The sequence below is a fragment of the Falco punctatus genome (genome assembly GCF_963210335.1).
Source record: "Falco punctatus genome assembly, chromosome: 3".
Classification (NCBI taxonomy): domain Eukaryota; kingdom Metazoa; phylum Chordata; class Aves; order Falconiformes; family Falconidae; genus Falco; species Falco punctatus.
The window spans coordinates 18,575,575-18,601,890 of NC_137582.1; the positions used below are offsets into that span (position 1 = coordinate 18,575,575).

General features: G+C 42.0%; 2 protein-coding genes across 7 annotated transcripts in view; one reads left to right on the top strand and one right to left on the bottom strand.

The window, feature by feature from the left end:
- Positions 1 to 4,434, bottom strand: part of NTAQ1 (N-terminal glutamine amidase 1) — a 37,925-nt gene extending 33,491 nt beyond the window's left edge. For all 3 annotated transcript variants that reach the window (XM_080378231.1, XM_080378230.1, XM_080378229.1), the window contains exons 1-5: positions 4,301 to 4,434; positions 3,510 to 3,609; positions 2,970 to 3,020; positions 851 to 999; positions 405 to 529 (exon numbers count right to left, since the gene is read on the bottom strand). In XM_080378231.1, coding sequence (XP_080234357.1) covers positions 405 to 529; positions 851 to 999; positions 2,970 to 3,020; positions 3,510 to 3,609; positions 4,301 to 4,374 — 499 coding nt within the window. In that variant the 5' untranslated portion in view covers positions 4,375 to 4,434. The remainder of the gene's footprint in view (positions 1 to 404; positions 530 to 850; positions 1,000 to 2,969; positions 3,021 to 3,509; positions 3,610 to 4,300) is intronic.
- A 300-nt stretch (positions 4,435 to 4,734) lies between these two features.
- Positions 4,735 to 26,316, top strand: part of ATAD2 (ATPase family AAA domain containing 2) — a 33,812-nt gene continuing 12,230 nt past the window's right edge. The window contains exons 1-17 of one of the 4 annotated variants that reach the window (XM_080378195.1): positions 4,866 to 5,110; positions 8,734 to 8,876; positions 9,386 to 9,435; positions 10,841 to 10,994; positions 12,282 to 12,375; positions 13,312 to 13,396; positions 16,348 to 16,458; positions 16,931 to 17,039; positions 18,016 to 18,138; positions 19,074 to 19,182; positions 19,405 to 19,520; positions 20,772 to 20,946; positions 21,614 to 21,702; positions 22,002 to 22,161; positions 23,772 to 23,862; positions 24,290 to 24,604; positions 25,794 to 25,920. In XM_080378195.1, the coding sequence (XP_080234321.1) occupies positions 4,889 to 5,110; positions 8,734 to 8,876; positions 9,386 to 9,435; positions 10,841 to 10,994; positions 12,282 to 12,375; positions 13,312 to 13,396; positions 16,348 to 16,458; positions 16,931 to 17,039; positions 18,016 to 18,138; positions 19,074 to 19,182; positions 19,405 to 19,520; positions 20,772 to 20,946; positions 21,614 to 21,702; positions 22,002 to 22,161; positions 23,772 to 23,862; positions 24,290 to 24,604; positions 25,794 to 25,920 (2,273 nt within the window). In that variant the 5' untranslated portion in view covers positions 4,866 to 4,888. The other 3 variants (XM_080378198.1, XM_080378196.1, XM_080378197.1) reach the window with 3 other exon arrangements.

The window sequence follows — 26,316 nt, forward strand, 5'->3', positions numbered from 1 at the left end:
GTCATGATCACCTGCTCTGGCAGGACGGGACCTGACAACTAAAATATGGTCTAATCGGTGTGCTAAAAATGCACTTTGTGACCCCTAAGCAAGTTATTTGGCCTCTTTCCTTCATTCCCTGCTGTAATAAGAGAACAGTATTACTTGCCTCTCATTCTCTGCTCAGTTATGAAGATCAGTAATTAATGTTTGATAACGGTAAATGCCAGGAGGCATGCTAGATTTTACATGTTCAGAAAAGGAAGTGCCAAACGCTTCATAGCCCCATTTTTTCCCACATGAAATAATAAGCTAGCTGAATGTGCTTCCGGACACATGTTATGGAAGCATATTTATTTCTTGTGTGCATCATGGACTATGTCATTCAACACTGCAAGCAGGAAAAAGGAGCTCTGGCAGCTTACCTGCAGTTTCAATGCAAGGGTATGAAGGAGGAGGTTTCTGCCACTTCCCATTTGCATCTTTCATATGAGATCTGTCAGAAGCAAATGTCTTCAAGTACAAATCTGCTCGAATCATCCTGATTTTCCTAAATAATAATGCAAAACTGTATCAAAAGATGCATGTATGCAATACTGCATTAGTCACTCAGAACAAGAGCCCTTGCCTCCCATCAAAGAGCATTAATTTCACTAAATACATCAATCAGCAATATTGTGTCAAGCAGTTTTAAAAAGCAGTAGGAAAGAAAAGGGCTTTTGATGACTAAGGTAAAGAGCTTTAGAAAAATACACAGTGCATTTATTTTACTGGAGTACAGCAAAAAACCTGTCACTACACATCCACAAAAAGAACTTCAACTTTGATTTCATGAAATAACATTCACAGTCTTTATATTTCATGTCATCACCTGTGAAATTCGGGACGAAGGCTGTCATCCAACCTAAAGGCCTCCACACTGTACACATCAAAAGGACATGGAAACGGCAACACTGTGTCAAGATCATAAATGAAGTTCTGCTCCCTGCTGGAAACATGAAGTAGGATAACATGGTAGTCCTGGGAAGAAGAGGAATTGCTATTAGTTCAACAGCTGTTACTGAGAAATTGGCAAAGAGTGAAAAAAATGCTTCCTAACAGCAGAAGCTACAGATCCTTTCTTTAAATCCTGCTTTCTGCCCTTGAAGTATTAAACCTGTAACATTTCTGGCACCAGGTTCCTAACGCCTGTGTCACCTATCACGCCTTTCAAGAAACCTTGGTATTCTCCCTGTTCCTTTGCAGCCTCCTTTGATTTAAGCCCGGACAGCTAAACTAAAGCATATGCTAACACCTAAGAAAACAGTAAATCTCTATCTCACACAAAAGTTGAGTGGGATAAACGTTTTTGTCATAGACCCAGCTCTAAATAAAAGCTCACAACAATATATAATGATAGCTTAACATTATTTAGCGATCTCTTCTAATAAGAGATGATGTAACTGTTGCAGTAACACATTCTGTGAATTTCACTGCCGAGCACTTGGCTGCCAGAAGCCCCCGAAAAAAACAGCATGCAACTGAAAGAGCAGCAAATGGTGTAGTAGCTCTTGAAGCTGGGAAAACATGCCTGTGGGTATAATATCACACTTTTTCATGGTAACTATGTCTTGACTCTTGGGTTATGAGGTGCATTTTTATTCCTTAACTGGTAAGGAATAGAAGTGTGGTGGAGGTTTGGAGACACTACCATTCCTTATGTTAGGTGTCAGGTACACACACTGCTGTTTTCCAAAATTAATTTGAAGGTAGCTCTTAACAACTTACTAAAGCTTACATTAAAACCACTCACAAAAAGAGTCTGAAGCACTGTCTTTTGACACTTCCAAAATTAAACAAAACTACAAAGGGACTGGAATGAAAAATATCTTGGGCAAGCTATTTTGCCAGACCAATATACATATACACCTGCATGCAACACTATTTAGAATAATCTGTTACAGAGTATAAGAAAAATTAATCACAAGCTTTACATATCCTAGGATCCACTGAAACTTCAGAACTTCAATCCATGAATTTTTATGAGAAATCCACATTCTGCAGTGACCTTTCCTGATTCTCCTATTCCTTTTTAGACCCTTCATAACACTTGGGTCTCTTTTTAAACTAAACCTTTTTTGTACTCTAAGCATACTGATATTTTGGGAAACAATGAATGATTCGGAAATCACAGAACTTCAGAAGTCTGCAGATTCTGCAGAATTTCAGAAACAAAATGCCACAAGAAATAGAGGGTTTTTTCCATGCCAGATAACTGAAAGAACTCTGTAATAACACGTATTTTAAAGGAATTCTATAGTGGCAATTACTGAATTATATTGATTGATCAAATGGTGCTCCAAAGCCACCATTTGTGAGTCAGTTTAATTGCTGATACCTGGATATATATCTTTCTTGTATTTTTTTATTTTCTGTCAGGCCTACATGGATATTTTCATCCATCTATTTCTTACAAATACAGACATCTACTTAAAATTCTACAAAGCTGGTAGCCTCAACAATACCCAAATAATAATTTTCACAAATCTGTTATGTACTCTTACTGATGTTAAGGTTTGTCAGGTGTAGATTTTACTGACTGTCTCACTGTTAATTTACTATGCATGGTAAAAAGGAGCACCAAATTTAGGCTCTTTATAAATCTGTGGTAAAAGAATAATAAATATTAATACAAAACTATAGAATGGTTGAGGTTGGAAGGGATCTCTGGAGGTCATCTGGTTCAACTAGGATCTAGGGACACCTAGAGCCAGCTGACTGGGACCATGTCCAGGCGGCTTCTGTGTATCTCCATGCATGGAGACTCCACAGACTCTGCTGGCAACCTGTCCCAGTGCTCTGACACCATCACAGTAAAACAATGTTTCTTTAAGTTCAGATGGAACTTAAGTAAAGATAGTAAAGATGGCTGACACTGCCCACGTCTATTCCTGCAGCTATCAACTATAGAAGCATGCACTTGAAATTACCAAGAGGACAGAATGCCTTACCCAGACAACAGGCTCATCTCCATGTCCTGATTTCTGCTTCCAGAGTGGAATCTGAAAGTTTTAAGTGAATAAATCCAAAGTAAATAAAACCTTTTGGATTAATACAGATTAATTTTGGGATAATGGGTGAGTTTTTTGCTAACCTATCCATTTCATCAGTTTACATCTGTGCTGCAGCCAGAAAACATTCTCGTGTTTTGGTCTTTCAGGAACATGAAGTTAGAGATACAATTCTGGACCACATAATATAATTCTTCTCCTAAACTGACAGATTGCAGGGAAGAATTACCCCCCCAGCTCATAGGGGCATCACGCCTTTTCCCATTGGTCATGAATGCATCAAGTAACTACAAGATCTCACATGGTGTGGTCTGCATGCCTCTGAGCCAAAGCGAGCTTCAAGAGGGTTTTGGACCATGTCTCACTTACAGGTTGGGCTGTGGTCTAAAAGCCTGGGAACATGTGTTGCCTACGTCGGGCTGCGGTCTAAAGGCCCGAGTGTCTCCATAGCTGCATTCAGATCACATCTCATTGACTCACCATCCTCCTATCATTGGATATGAAAACAGCATAAAATTCTTCTAAAGGGTATTGATCCTGGCTCCTGATGTAGTCACAAAGTTTCCAAACATTTTCTTCACTGTAAAATACAACAATTTATTAATTTTTATCCCCAACTTCATTTCTAGCAAACAGAGGTGAGCTGAGGAGCAACACCTGCTGGGACGTCGACCCACATGAACTCCGTTCGAGGCCAGAGGCTCTGTGGGTCACAGGTGGTTTTAAGATAAGCCTCCCAGCCCAAACACAGGCTGGCACAGCCCACCAGTATCGCTCACCACTCCTGCCGCCCTAATGCCTCACGGGGTGTGGGGTGTTGGGTGGGGGGGTGTTATGGGTGGAGTGAGGGGCTGTGGGGTGTGTGTGTGAAGGGGGGGCGGTGTCGGGGGGGGGGGGAGGGGATGTGGGGGGAGCTAAGGGTATCTGGAGGGTGGGAGGTGAGTGAGTGTATGTCTTGGGGGGCTCTGTGGGGGTGTGGGGGCACGTCTAGAGTGTGTGTGGGAGGGGACACATGGGGGGGTGCTGGGGGTGTGTGAAGGGTGGGGAGGTGAGTGTGTGTGTCTTGGGGGGGCTCTGTGGGGGTGTGAGGGGGATTGTGTGTCTGGGGGGGCTGGGGTGTGTAGGGGGGGGAATAAGTGTGGGTGTGTCCCTTGGGGGGGGCTCTGTGGGGGGGTGTGGGGAGTGAGGGAGGCTGTGGGGGTGCGTCGGGGTGTGGGGGTTGTGTGGCTGGGGTGTGGGGGTACCCCCTGGCCCGCCCCCGCGGCCCTTACCAATAGCAGCTGGTGTAGGTGCAGGCGGGGCGGGGCGGCACCGCCGCCTCATAGGCGGCTGGAGGCCTTGCCATGGCCGGCCCCGGGCGGCGGCGCAGGAACTGCCGGCTACGCCGTCCCTGAGGGAACGGGGCCACCGCCCCAGCTCGCCTCGGCGCTTCTCAGGCGCCGCCGGAGCAGCGGCCTGAAAGTGCGGCAAGCGCAGCCCCTCACGCCCGGAGGGGCCTCCTCAAAACGGGACACGGAAGGACGAGAAGCCGCACCGCTACCGCGCGGGAGAGCGGCCCCTTTAAGAGGCGGCCCCGGCCAGCCCCGCCCCCTGTCGGCGGGAAGACGGCGAGCGCAGCGCGCGCGGCCGAGCCAATCCCCCGCCGGTAAAACAACCCGCTCCACTTTTTCCGCGCCAAAAATATCGAAAGGACGCAGTGCAGACCGTGTCCTTCCGCCACGCCGGCCGGGACTAGCTGCGCCAGGGAGAGGAGCCTGCGGGGAGAGCGGGGCGGGCAGCGGGGCGGTGAGGCGGAGGGATCCAGCGGCGGGAACGCGGTGCGCAGGTAGGTTCAGTAACCGTCTCGCCGTCCCTTCGCCATGGTGGTGCTGCGCAGCAGTGCCGCTCGCTCGCCCGGGCCGTCGGACAGCGGTAGCCGCCGCCTTCGTGCCACCTTCTCCAGCCTTATGGAGTCCAGCTCCGAGTTCATCTCCTTGGAGTCCTCGTCGCTCGGCAGCCGCCGCATCTGGACGCGCTCCGGGGCCGCCTCGGCCGCCGCCAGGGCCGAGGGATCCAGGGGGCCCAGGACAACCGACAAGGCCGTGAGTACCAGGCGGAGGTGGGAGCCGCGGCTCCGCGGGGAGATGGGTCTCGGTCCGGCGGGGCCGGCACTGGGGTGGGGGCGCGGGGAGGCGGCGCGGCGGGGGAACGGCCGTGCCTGCGGGAGCCGTTGCGGGAGGGGCTGGGAGAGCCCAGTCCCCGCGCAAAAGCACCGGAGTTCGGTGTCATGTGAGGGGAGGAGAAGAGGAGTTGAGGAGGAGAGTACGTGGGGTGAACGCCTACAGCCGCGCTCGCAGTCGCCCTCCGCAGCCGCTCTGGGCCCCCCTAGCCCCGGACCGGGGTGCGCAGTCCCTGGGCGGAAACGTTTGGCAGCGCCGTGCGGCCGGGTGTGCTGTCTGCCTGGGCCCTTCCCCCTGTGTTTCGATTGCCTTCGGTACCTTCCAAAGTTATCGCAAAAAGATCTTCGAGCCTGCTTTGTTGGGGTGACGCTTGGAGGGAGAGCGCTGGCTATTCTGATGGCAAAAGTGCATCAAAACCCGCGTTTGACACGAAATGAGTGTGTGCTGGGGGGGCATCCCGGCCGGGCTGAGGGGCCTCTGGAATACTCTGCGGTCAGATGGATATGGGTGCTGCTTCGGGTGCTTTAAAAACAAAGCTCTGTTTAGCAATCAGGACTAATTTGTGCTTTATGTAGGTTGCGGGGGTTACCTTAGTTTTAGGTTAAAGTGTTTTAACGGGTGAACATTTTAATTAAGCTTTTTATAATTTTACTCTAGTAGAAAAGAGACAACTGCCACGATTATACAGGATGACTTACAGGACAGGTTGTACTATCTGCATCTCAGATACTTTAATACTTTAATAACTGAACCAGTTTGCTTTGAGTACATTCTTTTTAATGCAGCCTTCAAACTAAATTCTTCTCTGCTCTTTCCAAGTCACGCTTTTCTCTGCAGGGTGTCCTGCATTTTCATACAGGCAGAGCAGATTCTGCTCAGAAGTGGGCTGCTCTTCAGGGGAGCCCTGCCTTGGGGTGATGCTTGTAGTGGATGCCTGTTTCCTTCCAGCAAAACTCTTTTTCAGGATTTTCAGTTGTGTGCATTAATGTATATTTCTTCATTAGTTTCAAGTCTGCTGAAGTAAGAAATTATTGGGGTGGTGCTTGTTTACAGGCTTTTTGGGTGGGGTTTTTTGTTTGTGGTTTTTGTTGTTTGTTTTTAACATGTACTATGTATATCCCTCTGTAACTGTCCTTGGGCACTCAGTCAAACCAGTGACCTGGCCTCCTGGTTACCTCATGCACAGATGCAGGAGGGTCACTGGCCCAGACGTATGGCTTCTCCAAGTAGCAGCCCCTAGCCTAGCACTTGGCTCTGACACCCCCACCCCCTCCCATGTCTGTCCTGGACTTGTGGCCTTTCCAGTACCTGGTTCCTAAAACTTGAGTGACTTGCCAGTTATGCTGGCTTCATGTCTGTCAGTGATGGTGTGAGCCACGGGGAGCGTGGCCCTTTCTCCCACTGCTGGCACTTGGACCTCTGTGCCATGGCACCCAGCCAGAAATGCCATTAAATAAGAAGCGAGGACAGACTCTAGTAATCGGCATCCCATAATGACTCCTTCTTGGCAGAGGCCATTGCTGGGTCTATTAGGTGACCCTCCAGGCCCCAGGGGTCCCTTACCCTGAGCCAGGCTTTGGGTTGATAGATGGCCTCGCAGGGAGTGGGGCTGGGCTGCTCCCCAGTGCTGTTACTGGGGTGCCTCTACCCAACGGTGCTTCCCTGATGCTTTTGTTTTATGCAGATTAGCCTTTAACCACATAAGATGACATTATAGGTAGTTCCCAGGCATGCCTGTAGATTTTACAGAATGGTATATAAGCTGTGGTCTTGCCAGCTGTAGGAATAATACAAGTACCTTTGCAGGTGAGAGAACATTGTTATTTCCTGGCCTAAGGTGTGTTTTTTTTTTTTCTAGTTGTCTCGGGGATAAATGCTGGAAGTACAGTCTTTTTGTGCAGGCTCCTGTGTGTGAGCATGCACAAAAACCTGCCTTCTTCAAATAAAGGTAGGGCTGTGTCAAATTAAAGTAACAGAAAGCCTTTGAACTTACAATTTCTTAAGCCTTTGAGAGGAAAAATGTTAAAGGTAACTGACAGAGGAGGCTGCCCCTCGTTAAGGGTCGTCTTACATTGTTGTGGTTTAACCCCAGCCAGTAACTAAGTACCATGCAGCTGATTGCTCAATCCCCCATGCCCCTGAGGGATGGGAAAGAGAATCGGCAAGGACCGTAAAACTTGAGGGATGAGATAAGAGCGATTTAGTAATTGAAGTAAAATAAAAACAATAATATTATAACAATTATAATGAAAAGGAGGGAGAAGGGGAGAGGAATGAAATCCGAAGAGAAGGGAGAAAAGAAAACAAGTGATGCACAGTACAGCTGCTCACCACTTGATGACTAATGGCCAGCTAGTCCATAAGCAGCAACTGGCAGCCCTGGCCAAGGCCACCCCCGCCTAGTTTCTATACTGAGCACAATGTCATATGGTATGGAATATCCCTTTGGCTAGTTCGGGTCTGCTGTCCTGGCTGTGTCCCTTCCCTATTTCCTGTGCCCCTACAGCCCTCTCCCTGGCAGGGCCCGAGAAACTGAAAAGTCCTTGACTTGGTATAAACATTACCTGGCAACAACTGAAAACATCAGTGTGTTATCAATGTTGTTCTCACACCAAATCCAAAACACAGCAGCATCACTGCACCAGCTACTAAGAAGAAAGTTAACTCTATCCTGGCTGAAACCAGGATACCCTGCAAGGGCTTTGCATGTGCATCATTACCCTCTTGTAGTGACCACTGCAGAAGTGTCATCACACTTCTGTCATCGTCTCCATCAGCTACTAATGGAAGTAGCCATCGGAAGAAGCCTTTTTGTAAAGTTCATGTGAACAAGTAGAATAATCTGGTCTGTTTTCTGCCCTTTTCAGTGTGATTTAGTTTGGCATACTCTTAATTAAACTTTGGGTTGTAAATGGAACAAACTCCCTCTCATGGTCATCACAGCTTTCCTTGCTTAGTAGAAGTGAGTAGTACTCATCTACCTTGCAGAAATGCCAATGTGAACAAGATGAACAGCTGTAAAAAAAAAATTATATTTTCCGTTCCCTTTGGTTTCCTGTAGATAAATGCCATCCTCCCGAATGAAGTCTTTGAATGTCCCTCTGAATGCAGTTACAAATGGAACCAAGATAGGAGAAAAACTCCCCTAACTAGATCTTAATCCCAGGATGTGCAAGGTCAAGCTTGATTGCTCCTCTGAACCAATTTTGAAATTAAAAAAAAAAGTGGGTTTTTTGGTCGTTTGTTTTCATGAAACACTTGAGTTTATATGAAAGACTTTGCTGCAGTAATTTTTTCAGAGGATATTAAGCTCAAGTTGTCCACGAGAAAAGTGTGGCAGAGGGGAGCTTTAGCTTTGAAAGCTGGTTTTTTTTTTTTTCCTCGAGAGCTACTTCTTGGTGCAGAAGTAGTTCAAGGCTTACATGCCGTTAACTTACTGAGTCAGGAGAGTTACAGAATAAACTTGCCTAAATGAGGCAGAATTTCCTTCTTAACTCAACATATATGGTTCAGACAAATACATTCTTATTTCTTTCTTCACCTAGGAATTTTCCTCTGGCAAAATTGAATGTTTCAATGGACACTGTTCAAGATCAATGAGAAAAAACATGCCGCCCTGTTCAGACTCCAGCTTTGACAAAAGCATGGAAATACTAAGTGAAAATGTCAATCGAAGTCACTTTACAAGGTATTGTATTTCTAGGTGTTCATTCTCAGTTCAATCTATAGAATGAAAAGGAAAATGGAAAGCATTTGCAATGAGTCATGTCATGATAAATCTACAGATAAAAATCTGCAGAGGGGTATGATTCTGTTAATGTTGGTGTCAGTATCTTCGAGTGAGAATCACACTTGGTAAAAGTCTTCTGCTTGTATAAAAAACATGCATCTTTTCCCAGCCGCTTTGAGATCTCAGCTTCAGTTACTGAGATGATACTTGCCCTATTGAGACCTGAAGATAAGTAGGTTAGGAAATGTCTGTCCTTACAGAACTGTGTGCATATGGTACACGGCAGGCTTGGGATCTGAATCCTCCTTGTGGTCCACAGGCTTTTCTTTGCATGGTGTAGAGCACCAGATTATAAACTTGGCGAGGTTCCCCAGTCTTCAGGGGGAACTATAAAATGCAATAGAATACTTCTGTACAATAATTCTAATACAGTAATTATTTTCTCCTTTCCTCTGTCTTTAATGTAGGCAGTTGGCAAAGCCGAAATCAGACCAAAAAAAAGACAACTATAAAGAAAGTAAGTAGTGGTAATTCCTTAGGATTCCTTTGTAGCCTGGTTTCTGAGGATTGCATTTGGTCACTCTATTTAACCTGGCCCCAAAAACTTCTGAACTCATGAGCCAGAATCAGTTGAAGTTGCGAGAACACGTATCTCAAAGATAGTGGACTTCCTCTGTGCTTTTGAAAAGAGGTAGATGAAAATAGGAGGATATGCTATTAAGGCCTTTCTGTCTTGGGGGAAATGCAGCATGAATTCCAATCTGCTCTTAGGCACTAGAGAATCTGTTCCTTAGCTCAGGTTTCTTCATGGTGTGGATTTTCTGGAGTCTGCAGGACACAAATTAATTGAAAGTGGTTCTTGCAAATGGGAGGTGATATTGCAGTGCTGTAATATATGGGAGTTAAAAAGCTAGTTAGGTTGTGAGATGTACAAACCCACTGATGTGGGTAAGGTCACTGAAGTTCAGCGATTTACCTTGGAAATGAATTGCTGTTCTGAGTACACACAGAGGCTTGGTGCCGTGAGGCTGCTTGCTGGCCTCTGGGAAAGTTGCTTAACTCCCGTCAGCATCCTGCCAGCCACTGGCTGAATGTGGAAAGGGGCCTGAAATACACTTGGTGTGCAGTAATTCAGGTTGTACATATGCAATGTAAATTGTTATTTACTGAGTTCAAACTTAGTTTTATAGTTGATGATGCATATCATGTGCATCATATTCATATTTGATATGCAATATCAAAGCATAGCGGTGTTTATACTAACACGGTGATGTATCTGCTGCTTTCTCACTGACTTCTCTTTAATGATAAATTAAATTTTAAATGATAGTGCAGGTAACGAACCCGTGGTAAAGGATGCTGTGTGGTAAATACCATGCAGTTCTTTTCTTAAAGCAAGCAAACTTTTGAGTTCTTTTGTATTTGGGAGTTTATCTTGAGTCATTTCTTTGAGAGCTTTTGTGTTATGATGCAGAAAAAGTGATGCATCCTTAAACAGTGTACTAAAAATTTGAATCCTAAGAAGAGACTTGCCACAGGAACAATTTTTAACAAAACCTATTAGGTACAATTTTACATGAATGGATTAAGAAGACCTTAGAGAGAGGTATTTGTTGTTTTTCAGTAAGAAGTAACGGGAATAAACTTGCCTCCTGCATGGAAAAAAAGTTGTGTGTGTGTTTTCATCAGACTGACTTTCCAGTCTATTAAAAAGTTGCTATATCAGTCATGCTTTTAAGTCGGTAGTTTAAACATAATTTTAGTTGAATGCTGTGGTCATGACAATAACTTCTAATTAGTCTTAAAAAAAAAAAAAAATCAATCCACTGCAGATTTTTTTACATTTTACTGTAACAATGGTGAAATAAAGGGAGTAATATATTTTCTATCTCAGAATATTTTATATATTGTATGCATTTTAGTCACTAGAACGCTGAAGACCAGAGCTGATGCAAAAGCTGCAGAACAAGTCCGTGAAGAAAATGGGGATTTGGAGGTCCGCCGAAGCTGCAGACTTCAACGAAGTTATTACAGCACTACAAATCAATCCGTCTTGTTTGACAAACTGATAACAAAGTAAGTAGGTTTTGTTTCATTAACTTGCAAAGCTATTAAAATGTGCCTTTTTAGCAAGCCTTGGTATTGCGGCATACTACTGGCTAGGGACCTTCACCTTTGTGTGACATCATAAAGAGGTATGTTACGCCTGGGAACAAGAACCCAGTGCATTCCGTGGTTAGGCTGAGACTCCCCTTTGCTGTTGATCAGATAGGGTCTCTTCCTCTGCCTGTGCCTGTGCCGGTATGTCCTGTGATTATTGTTAATTAATGGGTTTATCTAAGGTGTGGGCCTTTGTACTTCACAGCCAAGCTGTTTAACCTGAGTTTTTTGCAAACGGGTGCTTGTAGCTGTTGAAGACTTGCAGGGGTGAGAGTGTGTGGCAGGATTCATTGGGAAGGTGCTTCATAGGTAAAGAACTTGGGCACACACAGTGTTCCAGCTGGCCACTGGTGTGTCAGTTTGGGGATTGACAGTTGCGGAGAGATCTTCATACTAGAGGAGCATCTTTTATGCATGGGCTGGCTGGGTTTCTGTGTTGTGTTGTGAACCAAAATGATGGCTTTGTGTCATGACTTCCAGTAGATGTAACTTGCCCTCCAATTCAATGTCCTTAGTATCAGAAGCACCTTCATTTTTAATTAACTTTTATTCCATGCTTACAGACATTTTTATAATGCTCGGTTGAGGTAAGATACTGAGGAAAGTTAGATACTGCCAAAGCAAAGTAGGCCTAGTGTTTCTGCCTGTCTATCCATGGCTTAATTCTCTTTGTAAAGCCCAAATTGACATCATTTTCTGAAAGGTTTGCGAAGTGTAACAGCAGTGAGATATGTTTTCCAATATATGTATATAGTCCTGGAAAATCAACATGAAAATTAAAGAGAAGAATAAGCAACCTGTTGTCTGAGGAAGGCTATGGCCTAAAAAAGTCTTAGGGGTATCATGCAGAGCAACTTAAGTGCTATTAAAACCTGCCATAACTTGTTACCTTACTGTGATCTTCAGAGTTCTTTTTTTCTTGCTAAAACATTATTTTTTTTACTGTGTTCAGCAAGATGGGAAAATAAACCTGAAAACAGTGTATGTTTGCAAATCCTCTAAGGCTTGTTCTTAAATATTTCTATGAAAAAGTAAACATTTGACCTAATTTTTAAGTAGTGCTTAAAAACTTGACCAAGTGTCAATGACTCTTCCTTTGTGCATACTATATTAAAATGTCACTGATTGTGGGTACTGTTTTACATTGGGTTTTATGTACTGGCCTGTCTTTGCTGCTCTTACATGCCAACTCTTTTATGTTAGTACTGCAGAAGCAGTCTTGCAAAAAATGGATGACATGGAGAAGATGCGTAGACGGAGGATGATTGAAGGCCTTGGGGTGTTGCACAGTGCAGAGGTATGTATGAATGTATTTTACTGTTTTTGTGTTAGTGGTGTGTTTCACATAGGGAAATTATTTAGTTATAATTTGAAGTGAGCTGAGATAACTTCTTCCAAAGACTAGCATAGTCTAAAGTAACGTTTGTTTTTATTCTCTAATCATAATTTAAAATCTTAATGTTAATGGTCATGCTGGAGATACGCTGCAAGGGTGGAGGAAGTACCTTCTTCAGAAGACATGAAATAGCAGTTCTATGCTGAACTAAGTCTTCTACTAAGCTTTCTGAATTGCTTTATGATTTTTGGACACTGTTTACAAAACAGCTGTTTGAGGGCTTGGGTTTTCACTTCAAATCTTACTAAAAATTGAATTAATTGATGTCTGCTTTATCTGTGTTTGTTCTTGTGCAGCCTTGCCTGTGAGCTTAAGTAGTCCTCTGTTCCTAGAGGAACTTTCTTCTTAGTTTTGCTCTATTAAATTAAGTTGTTCTGCTGTCTTTTTGAAGACAGACACTTCATTTTTTTAAACACCTTCATAGTCTGCTTTCATACCCCCCCCCTATTTTTTTTTTTAACAAAACCAGAATTGTCAGTAAGTACATGGTATATAATCTCTCAAATGCCCATTTGAATCCTTTTTTGTTTGCTGAGAATTGCTTTGTCCTGTGTACTGCCATGCTTTTGAACTATGAACCTGTGATTAATTGATAAAGTCAGTTTTTTGTCTGGGTAAGTATTTAACTATCACATGTACTGAACCCTATTTTAGAGCACAAATTCTTGTTACTGATCCTGCGTGCCAGAATGATGTTGCTCTTCTCTCTTCCTGTCCCTTAATGTAATATTTTGTGTACATGGAGTGCCTTGATAATGTTACTGTGTAGGCACCAAATATGCCCATGTCAGGTTTTCTGCACATTTGTGACTGATCTTTGGGTTTTGTTTTAATTAGGAAAACCTCAGTATGTACTCACGAGGAAAGAAAGGAATCCAAAGATCCTGCAAAGAAATAGCTGAAAATCAAGTTGGCATTGTAGGTTAGTTATAAGTTTTCTTTACTATGCTTTAGCCAAAAGCCTTACCTCAAATAGTTGAGACAAGCTGAATTAATGGGTATTTTTCATCTATTAAAAAAAATATCTGTATTCCTGTTGACGTTGCAAGCCATAGTCATGGACTCCAGAGCTGAGCTGTTGGTCCTGGTTTCAGCCAGCCATCATTAAAGCACAACAACTGTAGTGAGCTCAGAACAGCTATTCAAAGAAAAAAAAAAAAAGCAAAAGTCAGTTCTTTTTGAAAATGTTTACAAGATCAAAGGCAACAGATGGCTGTGGACAGGTGGGATTACAAAGAAATGGGATGGTATTACTCAGGATGAGAAGGGGTGGTCTCACTACAGCAGGAGCATGACAGCTTTCATGGTTTTGAGCAGCACAGCAAGAATTTTCAGGAAGTAGGGTAGACTGCCAGATGTGTATGGAAAGCTCCTTCTGGGTGTGAAGACCAGCAGGGGAAAAGATAGTGTTGTTCATTTTTGTGTTTAGCATGTAGTCAGTGGAAGCTGCTGTCCAGGCTGCTAATGAGGACCCGTCATCCTGGTACTCGGAGGGAAATAACATGAAGCACGAGGTTAAATTGTAAAAGGCCATATTAACTTTGTTTGAAGTGAGGGGGAAAATCTTTTAAGGTTTTAAGGAGAATGATAGTTGCCTGAGTCCAGTGATCCTTGTTAGGAGCTTTCTGGGTGGAACAGAATGGGGCAAGGCTGTACTTAAAGACTGAACAGGATGTGGCAGTAGTTGAGCTGACCAGTGTTAGACTTTGGACGTCCTCTGCAGGCCCGCAACAGAGCTCAGAGAGACAGTGGCAGGAGGAGGAGCCCAAAATACTCTGCCAGGCCCCTACCAAGGCCATCAGCCCATCCAAGTCCTATCTGCACAAGTCCAGAGGAGCACAGGGGTGCACAGTGGCAGACAGGGACCCAAATCAAGGACTCAAATCAAAGAGGAGCAACTGTCTTGCCTGGACCCCTCCCAGGGTCGTCCCATCAGCCCCAGTGTCCCAGGTGTGAAAGCCATCCGGAGGAGTCATCAGGGACAGCTCTCAGATCATCTTTTGGACTAAGAGTTTACTGTCTAGGGGTGGGAGGTATTGCGAGATGCAGGGGAAATGCAGTTTGCACAGGGCTTAGTGTGGGGGTTTTAGGGCAGGCAGAAACCAAAGACAGGACGAGGGAGGTCTTCAGGTGATTTTGGGAGGAAGAAAAATGGGAAGAGAGAGGGGCAAAAAGATAAAAAGGACTGGTCACATGGAAATAGTTTGCTGGTCAATAGTCTTGACTGACCATGCCCTGTGCCCCATCACCTGTCTATCAGACTATGAAGAAGAGACAATTTATGCGGTACCCAATGAGGGCAGCAGATTTATGCAGTACCCAGTGAGGGCAGCATCTTGTACGTGTTACACAGACTGTGTAAGACTTGATCCCTGGCAGTGGAGACGTGCAAAAAGGTTCAAGGTAGATGTCCAGGTGTTAATGAGCACTGGGCTGATCTTGTTCCTCATCGTGAACGTGCCAGAGTGCAGTCTTAGGCCTGTTATTAGTTTGATTCAGCCTGTGGCTACCAGGTGCGAACTGCAGTGGTCAGACCACCTTGTAGAGCAGTGAGAGGCCACCTGGACGCACAGAAGTCCAGCAAGAGGCTGACCTAAAGAAACCAAGGTAGGGTAAGGCATTAAGAAAAAGAAATATGAGTAAACATGCCAAGGGCATTTGACCGGTAAGGGAGAAGGACAGCTGAGTCATCATTTGGAGATGTAGTTAGAAGATCAACTCCTAAGGCTTTATAGGAGTATCTTTAATACAAGGCATGGGCAGTCTAGAGGGAGGACCTATATGTTTTGGATCTCAAGGTGTTGGGCAGGAGAGACTTGTAGAAAGTAATTATAAATAGTCTGTTGGGTGGGAAATAAGAGATGGGGCAGTTAGTTGGTGATCAAAGTGGAAACTCTGGTATTCTAAATTAGGAGGAAACTATAATACACTTTTATAATGAAAAGCATGCCAGGAAGGAGTGGGGAAACCATGTCAGTGTTGGTGTAAAGAAGTTGAGTGGAGCAAGGGGAAGGACTAGAGGAGCCGAGAAGCAGAGAAATTCTTGCCTCTGACAAGAGTGGTGGAGTACCAAAGACTGGAGATGGTAGTGATGCCAAAATAATTTTTCAGTTTTCAGTGTGCTGTCTGTGTGTCTTGTGTAACTTACCTTCAGAAAGCCACGTGACCTTTGGGGGGGAAGAAATAAAAAGGGTAGTGCTTTCCATGGAATAATGAAGAAAATTTTAGTGAGCTGGTAGGTGAACCAAGCATGCCCATTCCTCACCTGGTGTCCACTATTAATGTGAGAGGGTATTAAGAACTTGCTAGGTAATTTCACTCTGGTTTTTTGTATGCTTCCATCTTACACAAAAAACTTGAAGTTACTTTACAGAAGCTAGTACCATAAACTGTATGCATTTGATGTTATTTTCTGATTGGGGAAGTTCAGACCTGTGACTTGCCCATTATTGCTCATGTAATCTGTGGCAGAGCTAGGACTTGGATTACCATGTGTAGTTTTACCCCTATAGAGTATTAAAAACATTTCCTTGAAACACTTTCTCAAAACAACAATAAATGACTTTCTGAAATAGTGGTTTTCAGAGGAGCTATGTCTTAACTAAGCAAGATGACAGAATTGTTGGTTCTAGGACTGGTGAGAAGTCACCCAGCAATTTCAGTGAGGTCAGAACAATGCCTACATGCATGCTTCTCTGTGTTTTATAATTTCTGGAATGTATCTTCCATGAATTGGTCTCACTTGTTACGGGTTTTCTGATCTATTGTATCATTAACGTGAAGGTAATGGTAAAACCTATAGGCATGTGTAGTGCATTTTGAATTTCATATCATTTGCGACAGTACTTAAACAGTTATGTTTATGTACACTAGTGTCATCGGAAGAAAGTGAAGAGAAAGAGGATGATGATGGTGAAGGCACTCGAAAGCGTTACGACTTTCGACAGAGGAAAACTGTTGAGCGCTATCAAGCTCCATTGCAAAGTAGGTTATATGCTCAGTTTCTCTTAAGCGCTAATTCTTGCATATAAGTGCAGGGTTTTTTTTAAATGAAAATATACACACAAACTCAACTTAAATTTCTTATCTGCGTTCTTCAAGTAAATTTTTTTGAATGTATGTATCCTGTGCACATTACATTTGCCATCTCTCTGTACTGGTGTTTTTCAGTAAAAAAAATGACCTGTGTATCCCTGAAAGAATAGTAATTAAACACACTTGATAATCACACGTTTGTGGTCTTTAGTTACTCTTTTTAAAAAACAGGTGTGCATTTGTTTTCTTCTACTGTTCACTGATTTTTAAAAAAAACAAAAGCATTCCCTCCTACTCAAATCACTTGAAACTTCCCCTGAACTTAGATGGGTGAAAGACATCACGTCTTTTTCCTCCTTCACTATCCTGCTTTCTCTTAAACTTGTTTGTAACATTATTCCAAATTCCTTACTTTCAACAGAGCCAAAACAACGTAAGGTGGAATTTTTGGGCCAGTCTTCACCTGTCAGACAGCGCTACTCATTTAGAAGTGCTCAGACACAAGGCTCTCGCTGCAAACAAGCTGACAGGTTGGTGTGTGGTTAGTGGTAGTTCTTACAGGGCTGTCAGTCACAATGCTGAATAATGCTTTCGAGGGTGTTTGGATTGGTGGCAATTATTAGTATGATTATTGCTGTGATAGTCTGAGGGTATAAAAAAAAAGGAAATGTTGGAGGGGCCATACTTCTTATTAGCCATTAGCTTTTTTACATGCAGTATTTGTGGTCACTTGTAAGGTGATTCTGAAGGTTGGGGCTGAGATTGTGTTGACTGAAATTCTTTTGCTCTGGAATTGAAGCCAGGATCTCCCTCTGAAAATCTTAGACTATTTAATCTTGAAGGATACAAATTATTTTCTTAAACTGGAGATAATTTAGAGTGAGAGCCTGTATGGAAGTTTCAATAGATTTTTTTTTTTCATTCACTCAAATACTGAATCTTGTTTCTCTTTGAATTAGTTAATGTTTCTGTATGAAACTATTCTTAAATGAGAAAAATGCTAAATGAAATTATAAATTACAAATTGCAGTAGTAATGAGAAATGGGTTTTGGATCCTTTAAGCAGTTGTTAGGGCATGGAAAATGCTGTCTCTTGCTAGGTATTAGCACGTTGTTTAGCATCCTTGAAAGCAGATAGTTATGGAAGGAAGGGTTTTTGAAGCCAAATTAGTCAATAAGTTTAAAAGGTTTACATTTCACAGAATGGATGCATAATGCCGAGTGAAACTCTGTGTGTGGGTGTGAGAGGCAGAGACTGGACAAAAGGAGTAATTTGTTTGAGATGTCTTTGTGAAAAAGTTAAACAGTTTACCTTTCTAAGAAAAATACATGATTTTCCTTGTGACACCAACATTTAAATGTGCTTTGAAATCAGATTCACAAGGAGTACAATGACCTGAAAACGTCGTAGATCTCAAAGTAAATTCTGAGGTAGAATTCACTTAAATTGTGGTATTACTTGGTGTGTACTCTAATTTTGTCACTTGCTTGTTTAAACATTTGCAGACGGAGACACGCAGCCCACAACAGTGATTCCACATCCTCTTCCTCATCGTCTTCATCTGATGATGAAGAGCATTTTGAGAGACGTAGGAAGAAGCAGCACAGCTGTAACAGAGATTTAAGAAGGTTAATGAAATTGGACAATAGGGGAGGGAGGAGTCTACTTGAGAGGAGTTTGCTTCTACCTAACCATGATGCGTTATCTTGTACACTTTCTAAATTGTGACAATATTTAATCATATCTACTGGTACTGACAACTGTAACTGGACTCCCTAAACCTGGATTTTTAGAGTTGATTTTTAGTAAGTAATTTGATTTCTAGGCAGGAATGGAGGGAGGAGCACTTCGATGTCATGTTTGAATATAAAATTCTGCTGCTCCTATGCTTTACAGTAGTTTTGTCATAAAGAAAACCACCATAACAGAAAATGGTATAAACAGGGGAAATGATGGAGGTTTTGCTACTTAACAAATTTCTAGAAAAATGATTTTAATAAGAGTCAGTTTTCAGCCCAATGTCTTTCAGATGTGTGTGTCTTCTGGCACACACGTCCCAAAGTCCTCAGGAAGGAGCAGCAGTGGTGGGCAGCTCCTTAATTCTTAATTCTTACTTATTAATTAATAACATTAATCCACGATGAAATAAGTATCCCCTTGGGCTGTAACTTATTGAATGTAGAAGCAAAAAAATCTTTGAAAGATGTCAGTGTGGTTTGGGGGGTTCTTCCATCACACAAATCAAGGTCAGTTCATGGTCTCCAGATATGGAATAACTTGTTCTAAGTGTGCATTCATGTATACGCTGTGTTCATTGGCATGGATATTCTGAAGTGCTGGGAGTAGTTCATTAACTCAGTTTAACATCTGGGGCAACCATCTTTCTTTCTTTACCCATGGATATCACATATACAACAACTTGAACAAATATTTAACTATTCAGGAAGTTTATGCTCATTTATAAGGTCTTGTGCATTCATTTGCCATCATTATAAAAGCAAAAGTCTTCTAGCTGTGTCTGAAGTTAGAAAGCATTTTTCTCTTTCTCCTTTATTCAAATCAGGTGTCTTCCACTAAACTTTCGGACAGATGACTTGAAGGGAATTCACAAGGATCGAATGAAGATCGGAGCAAGTCTGGCTGATGTTGATCCAATGCAAATAGATTGTTCGGTAAGTATTTTTAGGTCATTGTGTCAGTGAGATGTTTCCAGTGTTTATGAAAGCTTTCAATAACGTGCCATCTACAACTGCCTTGGTTTACAGTTTTCTCTTAAGCAGTTTGAAAATTGCTCAGAACATTTCCTTCATGCTGACACAGAATTTCTGATGGAATCTTATCAAGGTTGCAGCTTTTTAACATACAAAAATGTGTTCTGTTGTATTTATCTTTAGGTTCGATTTGATGGTGTGGGTGGTCTTGCTGACCACATTGCAGCTTTGAAAGAGATGGTTGTTTTTCCATTGCTTTATCCAGAAGTCTTTGAGAGATTGAAAATTCAGCCTCCCAGGTAACAGACATTGTTAAAATTCTAATTCATGTGTTTTCAGGAGAATATTCAACTACGGTATCAATCTGTTTGCATGCTTCAGAATTTTCAGCAGTGTTGATGGGGGGTTTTAGCAGTAGTAAAAAGTAATTTAAAACTGATAGAATCCAGCATACATGTAGGTTCAAAGATGTACTGTGTGGTGAGAATATACTTTAGAAGTGTCTGCCTTTTAAAAGGTGGGGTTGGGGTTCTATGTACAGCTCAACTTGATCAGTTTATAAGCAGGAAGGAATTATGTACTGGAAGTCAACTGTCATTTGTTTCTTGGAAATCCAGTTGTCTCTGCCACTGGTTTTTTTTTTTTTTTTTTTTTTTTCTTCTCATCTTTTTGCCCCCGGGTGCTTAAGTACCGATTTTACAATTGATAGGACTTGAAACTGGAACCTTGTAGTGGTTGTTGTGCTTGGGCTAAAATAAAAATCTGTCCACTTCTCACACAACTAAATTAGTTCTGTGTTATGAAACAAAATTAATAGAGATTTAAGTGTTAGCTTTATATATTCTGGTCAGCAAACTCAATCATGGTATATTGAAAGATCAAATTCTTTGCTTTCAGTAAATTTAAAAGTTTTACAAAGAATGAAAAGAATATCTTTCCATGTTTTGCTTCTTTATTCATGGAAATACTTTTTGAAATAGCAGTGCATTGGCTTTTGTAGTTGATGGCTATATTTATCTGGAAATGCAGTATACCCTCCCAGCTTTAGGCTTCCTCCTTGTTTGTCATTGGCAATGGGAGACAAAAATCCAGTAACTTAAAGCTTTTTAAGGGAGAATTAAATGCTTTAATATCAACTCTTGCTTTTTTTTTTTTTTTAAACAAGAATGAATATGGAGAATGTCAGTGAAAAATGAACTGGTGATTCATATGTTAACCCAGTCTCAGATTCTGTACTGAAGTTTGTTCTTGATTGGCTCTGCTGTCCTGTAATCACCCCTGTTACTTTGTCAGCAGTTTTGCAAGTGCCCTTCTGGGACACTACATTGTTTTGTACATCTGCGTTGTCTATTTCATTTGCTTCCTTGTTGAATTGTGTAGGAAACACAAAACTTCCATCTCTTTTGACTTTTCTCACACTTGAGCTGTTAACCGCTATCTTATACTGTGTTTTGTTTAGGAAAGAAGAGTTGTGTGTTTAGGGATGGGGGTTGTAATATATGCTTTTCCATGACAGTTTTTTTCCCATGTGACTCTTTTTGTAATTGCAGAGGCTGTCTATTCCATGGTCCACCAGGGACTGGAAAGACGCTGGTTGCTCGTGCACTGGCTAATGAATGTAGCCAAGGAGACAGGAGAATAGCCTTTTTCATGAGAAAAGGTGCCGACTGCCTGAGTAAATGGGTGGGGGAATCTGAACGACAGCTTCGTTTATTATTTGATCAGGTGAGGTTGAAATGTGCCATGTGTTCTGAGTTGTAACTGATTTTCTGTGGTCAATATTTTTAAGGGGAACTCTTTTGTGTGTGTTGTCAGTTTCTTCCCTTGAAATGGGATTGTCGGTGTTTCCTTTTTCAGCGGGTTGTTTAGGGGCTTGAAATCTTGAGAAGTATTGGGAAAGAGTAGTAAAACAAACGGTAAAACCTTGCAAAGTAACCTCACACACCCCTCAAAAAAACCCCCAAACCGAACAGCCACAAAAACTGTTTCAAGAGGCAGGAGCTAGTGGCTTCAGATCAGAGGGGGAGAGATGCAGGCTGAAAGCATGGTCCTTTAAATTCGTAACAGAAGCTTGCCTTCAGAACCTGTAATTGAATGAAGGCCCAGGTTTGTTCTTGGTGGTTGCCAAATAGCTGTAAAAATTACTATTTTGATTTGTTTCCTGTCACCAAGTCTCAGTGGGTTGGCACAGGCTGCTGTGCCACTTACTCCATTAGGTTGGTTAGTTAGAGATGCCTGATGCTAGTCTGAAAAGTCTAGTTCCAGTGACTTTCCAACCATCATGTTATTCGTGCATTTTCTTTTTAAAATAGTGCAGCTTCTGTTGATTTCCTTTAGTTCCTGATTTCTTCAGTAGTTTACTTCTGTTGATATTCCGCTTTTTTCATGCTAGGCCTACCAGATGCGACCTTCAATTATTTTCTTTGATGAGATAGATGGACTTGCTCCTGTGCGATCCAGCAAACAGGACCAAATTCACAGGTAGTACATTTTTTTTTTTTTGTATCTACAGAGAAGCTGCTTGATCTTTGTGAAAAGAACATAAACTTGAGAGATTTTTAAACAGTAATTGAAAACAATTCACTAAGCTTGATAACAGCACAAGATCTGTGTGTGATAAAAACCTTATCTGTGTTTTTATGTCTTAAAAACGTGTGTTTCATTAACCAGCATCTCCTTAATAAAAGCATATTTTTTTTTGAGGGGTCATTGGAGAAGGTCATGTGGAATGTAACAAAATTTACTAAACCAGTGAATGAAGTTTACTTTTTTTCTGTTAGCTCGATTGTATCGACACTTTTAGCACTTATGGATGGCTTAGACAGCAGAGGAGAGATTGTGGTAATCGGAGCCACCAACAGACTGGATTCTATAGATCCTGCGTTACGAAGACCTGGACGCTTTGATCGAGAGTTCCTCTTCAGTTTGCCAAATAAAGAGGTCAGAACTTAAACTCAACCTTAATGCTAAAATGGCAAAGTCCATCTTTACAACCAAATGACATAGCAATGCAGTAGCACGGAGCAGTTCAAGTTGAAATACGTATTCTACAACTTGGGTAGAAGAGGGGTATCTGGAGAGAGTGTGTTGCACTGTGAAGGGCAGATTTGGTAACTGAATATATGCAATTCAGATGATTTTAACGAGTAATTCTCTAATTAGTTCTGGTTTCACTGTAACCAGCCAAGAAAATGGGGTGCTGCGAGTCCCTGAAATGTTTAAGAAAGAATGAGTGTGTGAGTTAGCTATAAATTACTGCTGTTGCATCTTGAAAATGAAAGAAATGCTGCGCACACAATCTTTTTGCTAACAAAAACTGTTACCAAGGCTGGTGCTGGAGCAAATTAATATTTTTCATTCCCAAAGCAGTTCGTGTTTGCCTCCTTATTTAATCCACTTAGGCGCTTTCATCCTGAAGTGCCCATGCTCTCAGTTCTTGGTTTATGAGTGGATAGTGAAAGTGTCTGTGTTGGATCGTTCCCTGGCTGTGTATCCTGGGGGATACCTCTAAATATTTTGGGATATGACATTCTCACTGGTACTTATTAGCAGGGACTTGGACAAAGATGTGAAGTACACTGCACAGGCGCAGGGCTTGGGAAGTGTCTAGTTCAATGGCAGTAGCTAAGCAGTGAAAAAATAGGTATATGACAACCTGTAACAACCAGAAAATATTGTGGGAGGGGGTGGTGGGGAAGTGTGCAAAACTGGAACCCTGTTTTGGGGTTTTTTTTCCTCATGTAGACTATGACTGATATTTCTTTTTTTTATGAGCACTTTTTGGAAAAAGGAGAAAATGCTTATTGGATTGAAGGCTAGTTAAACTGTGCTAAATAGTGTATTTGAGACAGATGTTTGTTTCCAGTTTCAGCAACAGGGAAGGAGGTGCCATGAAACAGATCCGATAAATGATTTCCTACTGTGGAAGAATTCTAGAAGTCTGCCATGATTAATCAGGAGATAGTTAAATGAAAGTCTTGCTGAGTCAGAGATGAGGATAGGCAATGTTTGACATTTTCTGGATCGGTGACAGTAGTTTGAGTTGTAATTCTTGTTCTTTGTAGTAATTGTAGCAATTCGAAACTCGGTGCTAGGACTGTTTTCTTTGAATGAACTGGCAGAAGAGCAAAGTTGATGAACTAATGAGACTGTCATCATGAAATTTTGCTAAATTTGAGAGGGTTTTCTTTGATGAGAAATCTCTGTTTACAGATAAGTTGGTTTCGGTGGTCTTTTTGATTACATTTTTTTCCTGAGGATCATTAAGTCTCATCCTTGTGGAAACTTTTTGTGGAAGCTGGAAATGCCTTTTGTTTTACTGCAGGCCCCCAGAAAGAGTTTAATGTAGCATGTTGAGAATTAGCAAATTTCCTGTTTGAAAAAGCAGAGAGCGTATTAACTGAACTTCCAAATACTCAAAAGTTTAGCAGATAAGAAAAATATTTTTACTCTTGTGAGTGTTTGGGGGGGAGGGGGGGAGTGTTTTGATGTTTATTTAGTTTTGAAGAGAGCACTTAAGACAGACTAAAATGCAACCATTTTGTTTTCAGGCTAGAGAAGAGATTTTCAAGATTCACACACGAGACTGGATCCCGAAGCCACTGGACACGTTTCTGGCAGAGCTAGCTGAAAATTGTGTTGGTGAGTTTGAAAACTAAGTGAGTTACTGCATGTAACTTGAGTCCTAAGGAATCGGAGCTTGTACCAGGCAGTACCCAAGCTCTTGTGCCGTGCTGCAGGGCAAGGCAGTGAGGCAGCTGCACACCTCAGGAGCAAAGAAAGTGAAATTCTTCTCTTAATTTTCTTTTTTGTTTCTCAGAACTTTGAATGGGTTTGGGGCATCTTCCTTGGGAGCAGTTTTGATGAGGAGGGTGCTTCCTAAGTGCAGGATGTCAGGCCGCAAGCTATGTAACAGAACTACTCTGCAGTGCAATAACTTCAGATTCTCTCTTAAACTTAATTTTTGGCTGTGTACAAAGTCTTTCAGCGTTGCACTTTAGATACCTTGGCCTTGACTTCTGTGTTGCCTAAGACTGACATAACATTTGATTGTTGTTTTGTATTTTAGGATACTGTGGTGCTGATATTAAATCCTTATGTACTGAAGCTGCCCTGTGTGCTTTGCGCCGCCGCTATCCTCAGATCTACAAAACTAGCGAGAAACTGCAGTTGGATGTCGCTTCTATTAAAGTGACAGCAAAGGATTTTGTCATGGCTATGCAGAAGACTGTTCCAGCTTCACAGAGGGCTGTGACTTCACCAGGGCAAGCACTGTCACCTATTTTAAAACCACTGCTTGAAAACACACTAGCAATAATTCTAAAAGCCTTGCAGGGCGTGTTTCCTCATGCTGAGCTTGCACTAAAGAAAGACCAACAGCAAGGTATAACAAGATTGACTTCTTTAAAATTCTGCCAAAGTTAAACTTGTGATTTGTGCAATCAACATACACAAAATTTTTATAAGACACACGTGCCCAGTGCTGGATGACAGCTGTGCATGACTCGCAGTACGCAGTAGAGAACTATGCATTCTTTTCTAGAGCACCCTGATTCTGACAGTGGCTAACATTGTATTTATCATTTATAAAGAAGGTTAAACGTATGAGGCACCTCTTTCAAAATAAATATTTAAATGGGGGGAGATACATATTTTTGCATGAGTGCTTCTAATTCTTGTCTGAAGACTGTCAGGACCTTACATTATCAGTTGATTAAGCTAAATCCTGGTTTGGCTATCACGATTGTTAACTATAGTCTCTTAATTGAAATGTTTGTGGATCACACCGTACACTTGCCCATGAGATCAGAATGTTTTCATAGTGTATACTTTGGGACTTGGCTGCATCAGCCTTACAAGGTTTAGTCTGTCCTTTGGTGAGAGCAAAGGAATTGGTAAACTCGCTCCATTCCTGATTAATGGAGATCCATGAATAGTTATGATGCTAATCCCTGGAGAATATCCTACCAGTATTACGCCCAGTAGAGCTGGTAAATTGTTTGCATTGGTAAAACAGAGGCAGAAACCCACCAATAACCTAAAAGCAGAGAGGCTAGGGGATGGGTAATTTCATCCCCTCTCTGTTGTCCACCTGCCATTATCTCCTTCAGTGATCTTCAAGGAGCCTTATCTAGAATATGCATTGGTTTGTATATTCTCTTGACTTACTGGTCCTAGACAAATGGAACTCTGTGGCTGTCACCTTCACTTAATTTCCCCACATCCAGTGGGGGAACCTGCTCCAGAAAGAAGTGGCCTTGTTGGGTTTTTCAGGTGTCTAGGAACTACAGCTGTTGTTCCTAATCATCTTAATTCTAAGGAAAAAACCTCCCAAGTTTTCACCAACTGAGAGATAATACCTTTTACAAATCATGGGACGCAGGACAGCTCTGTAGAGATCTGTAAAATTTCCTTACATCTGTGGCACAATGAACTCTTCAGAAAACAGTGTTCAGTGTGTTCTCTCCAATGAAAATACAGGATAAGTTGTTTCCAGCACTGATTTAGAAGCTGTATTAATGTGAGTGAGGTAGTCTATTCGGGAAAGGTAACAAACCTGTCTTGTCTTTCAGACAGTTTAAACTGTGTTTTAAGAAAATACACAATTGACAGTGATGAGGAATCGCCATCAGTCTTCGAAGATAAGCGAACTGATAAAATGCCTGATAGACAAGAGCAAAGATTTCTCAATTTTAGCAGGTAAATGTTTATCCCCTTTACGATTACATTTTTAAGAGGCCTGGGTCTGTAAACAGTTGGTGTGAGGGGTGGTAGGTGAAGGAGTAAAGAGTGGGGGTGTGGTAATCAGTATTTGCAGGAAGACATGAAAATCTGCTAACCTGCGGGGTTTGGTTAGGTCTCTAGGATCTACTGACTTCAGCAACTAGAGGTACAACCAACCATATTGCTGTAGAAAAAACAAATGTTCTTTACAAATGTATTTCATGCTAGCAAAGCGAGATTACTAGGAAATCAACACACAATTCAAAGATGAAAGAGTGACTGAATAAAATAAACGTGAATCTTGTATGTATTTAGTGTATTGCTGTAATTCAACCAATTCAATAGTGTACTTTTTCAGATACAGCCAATGTG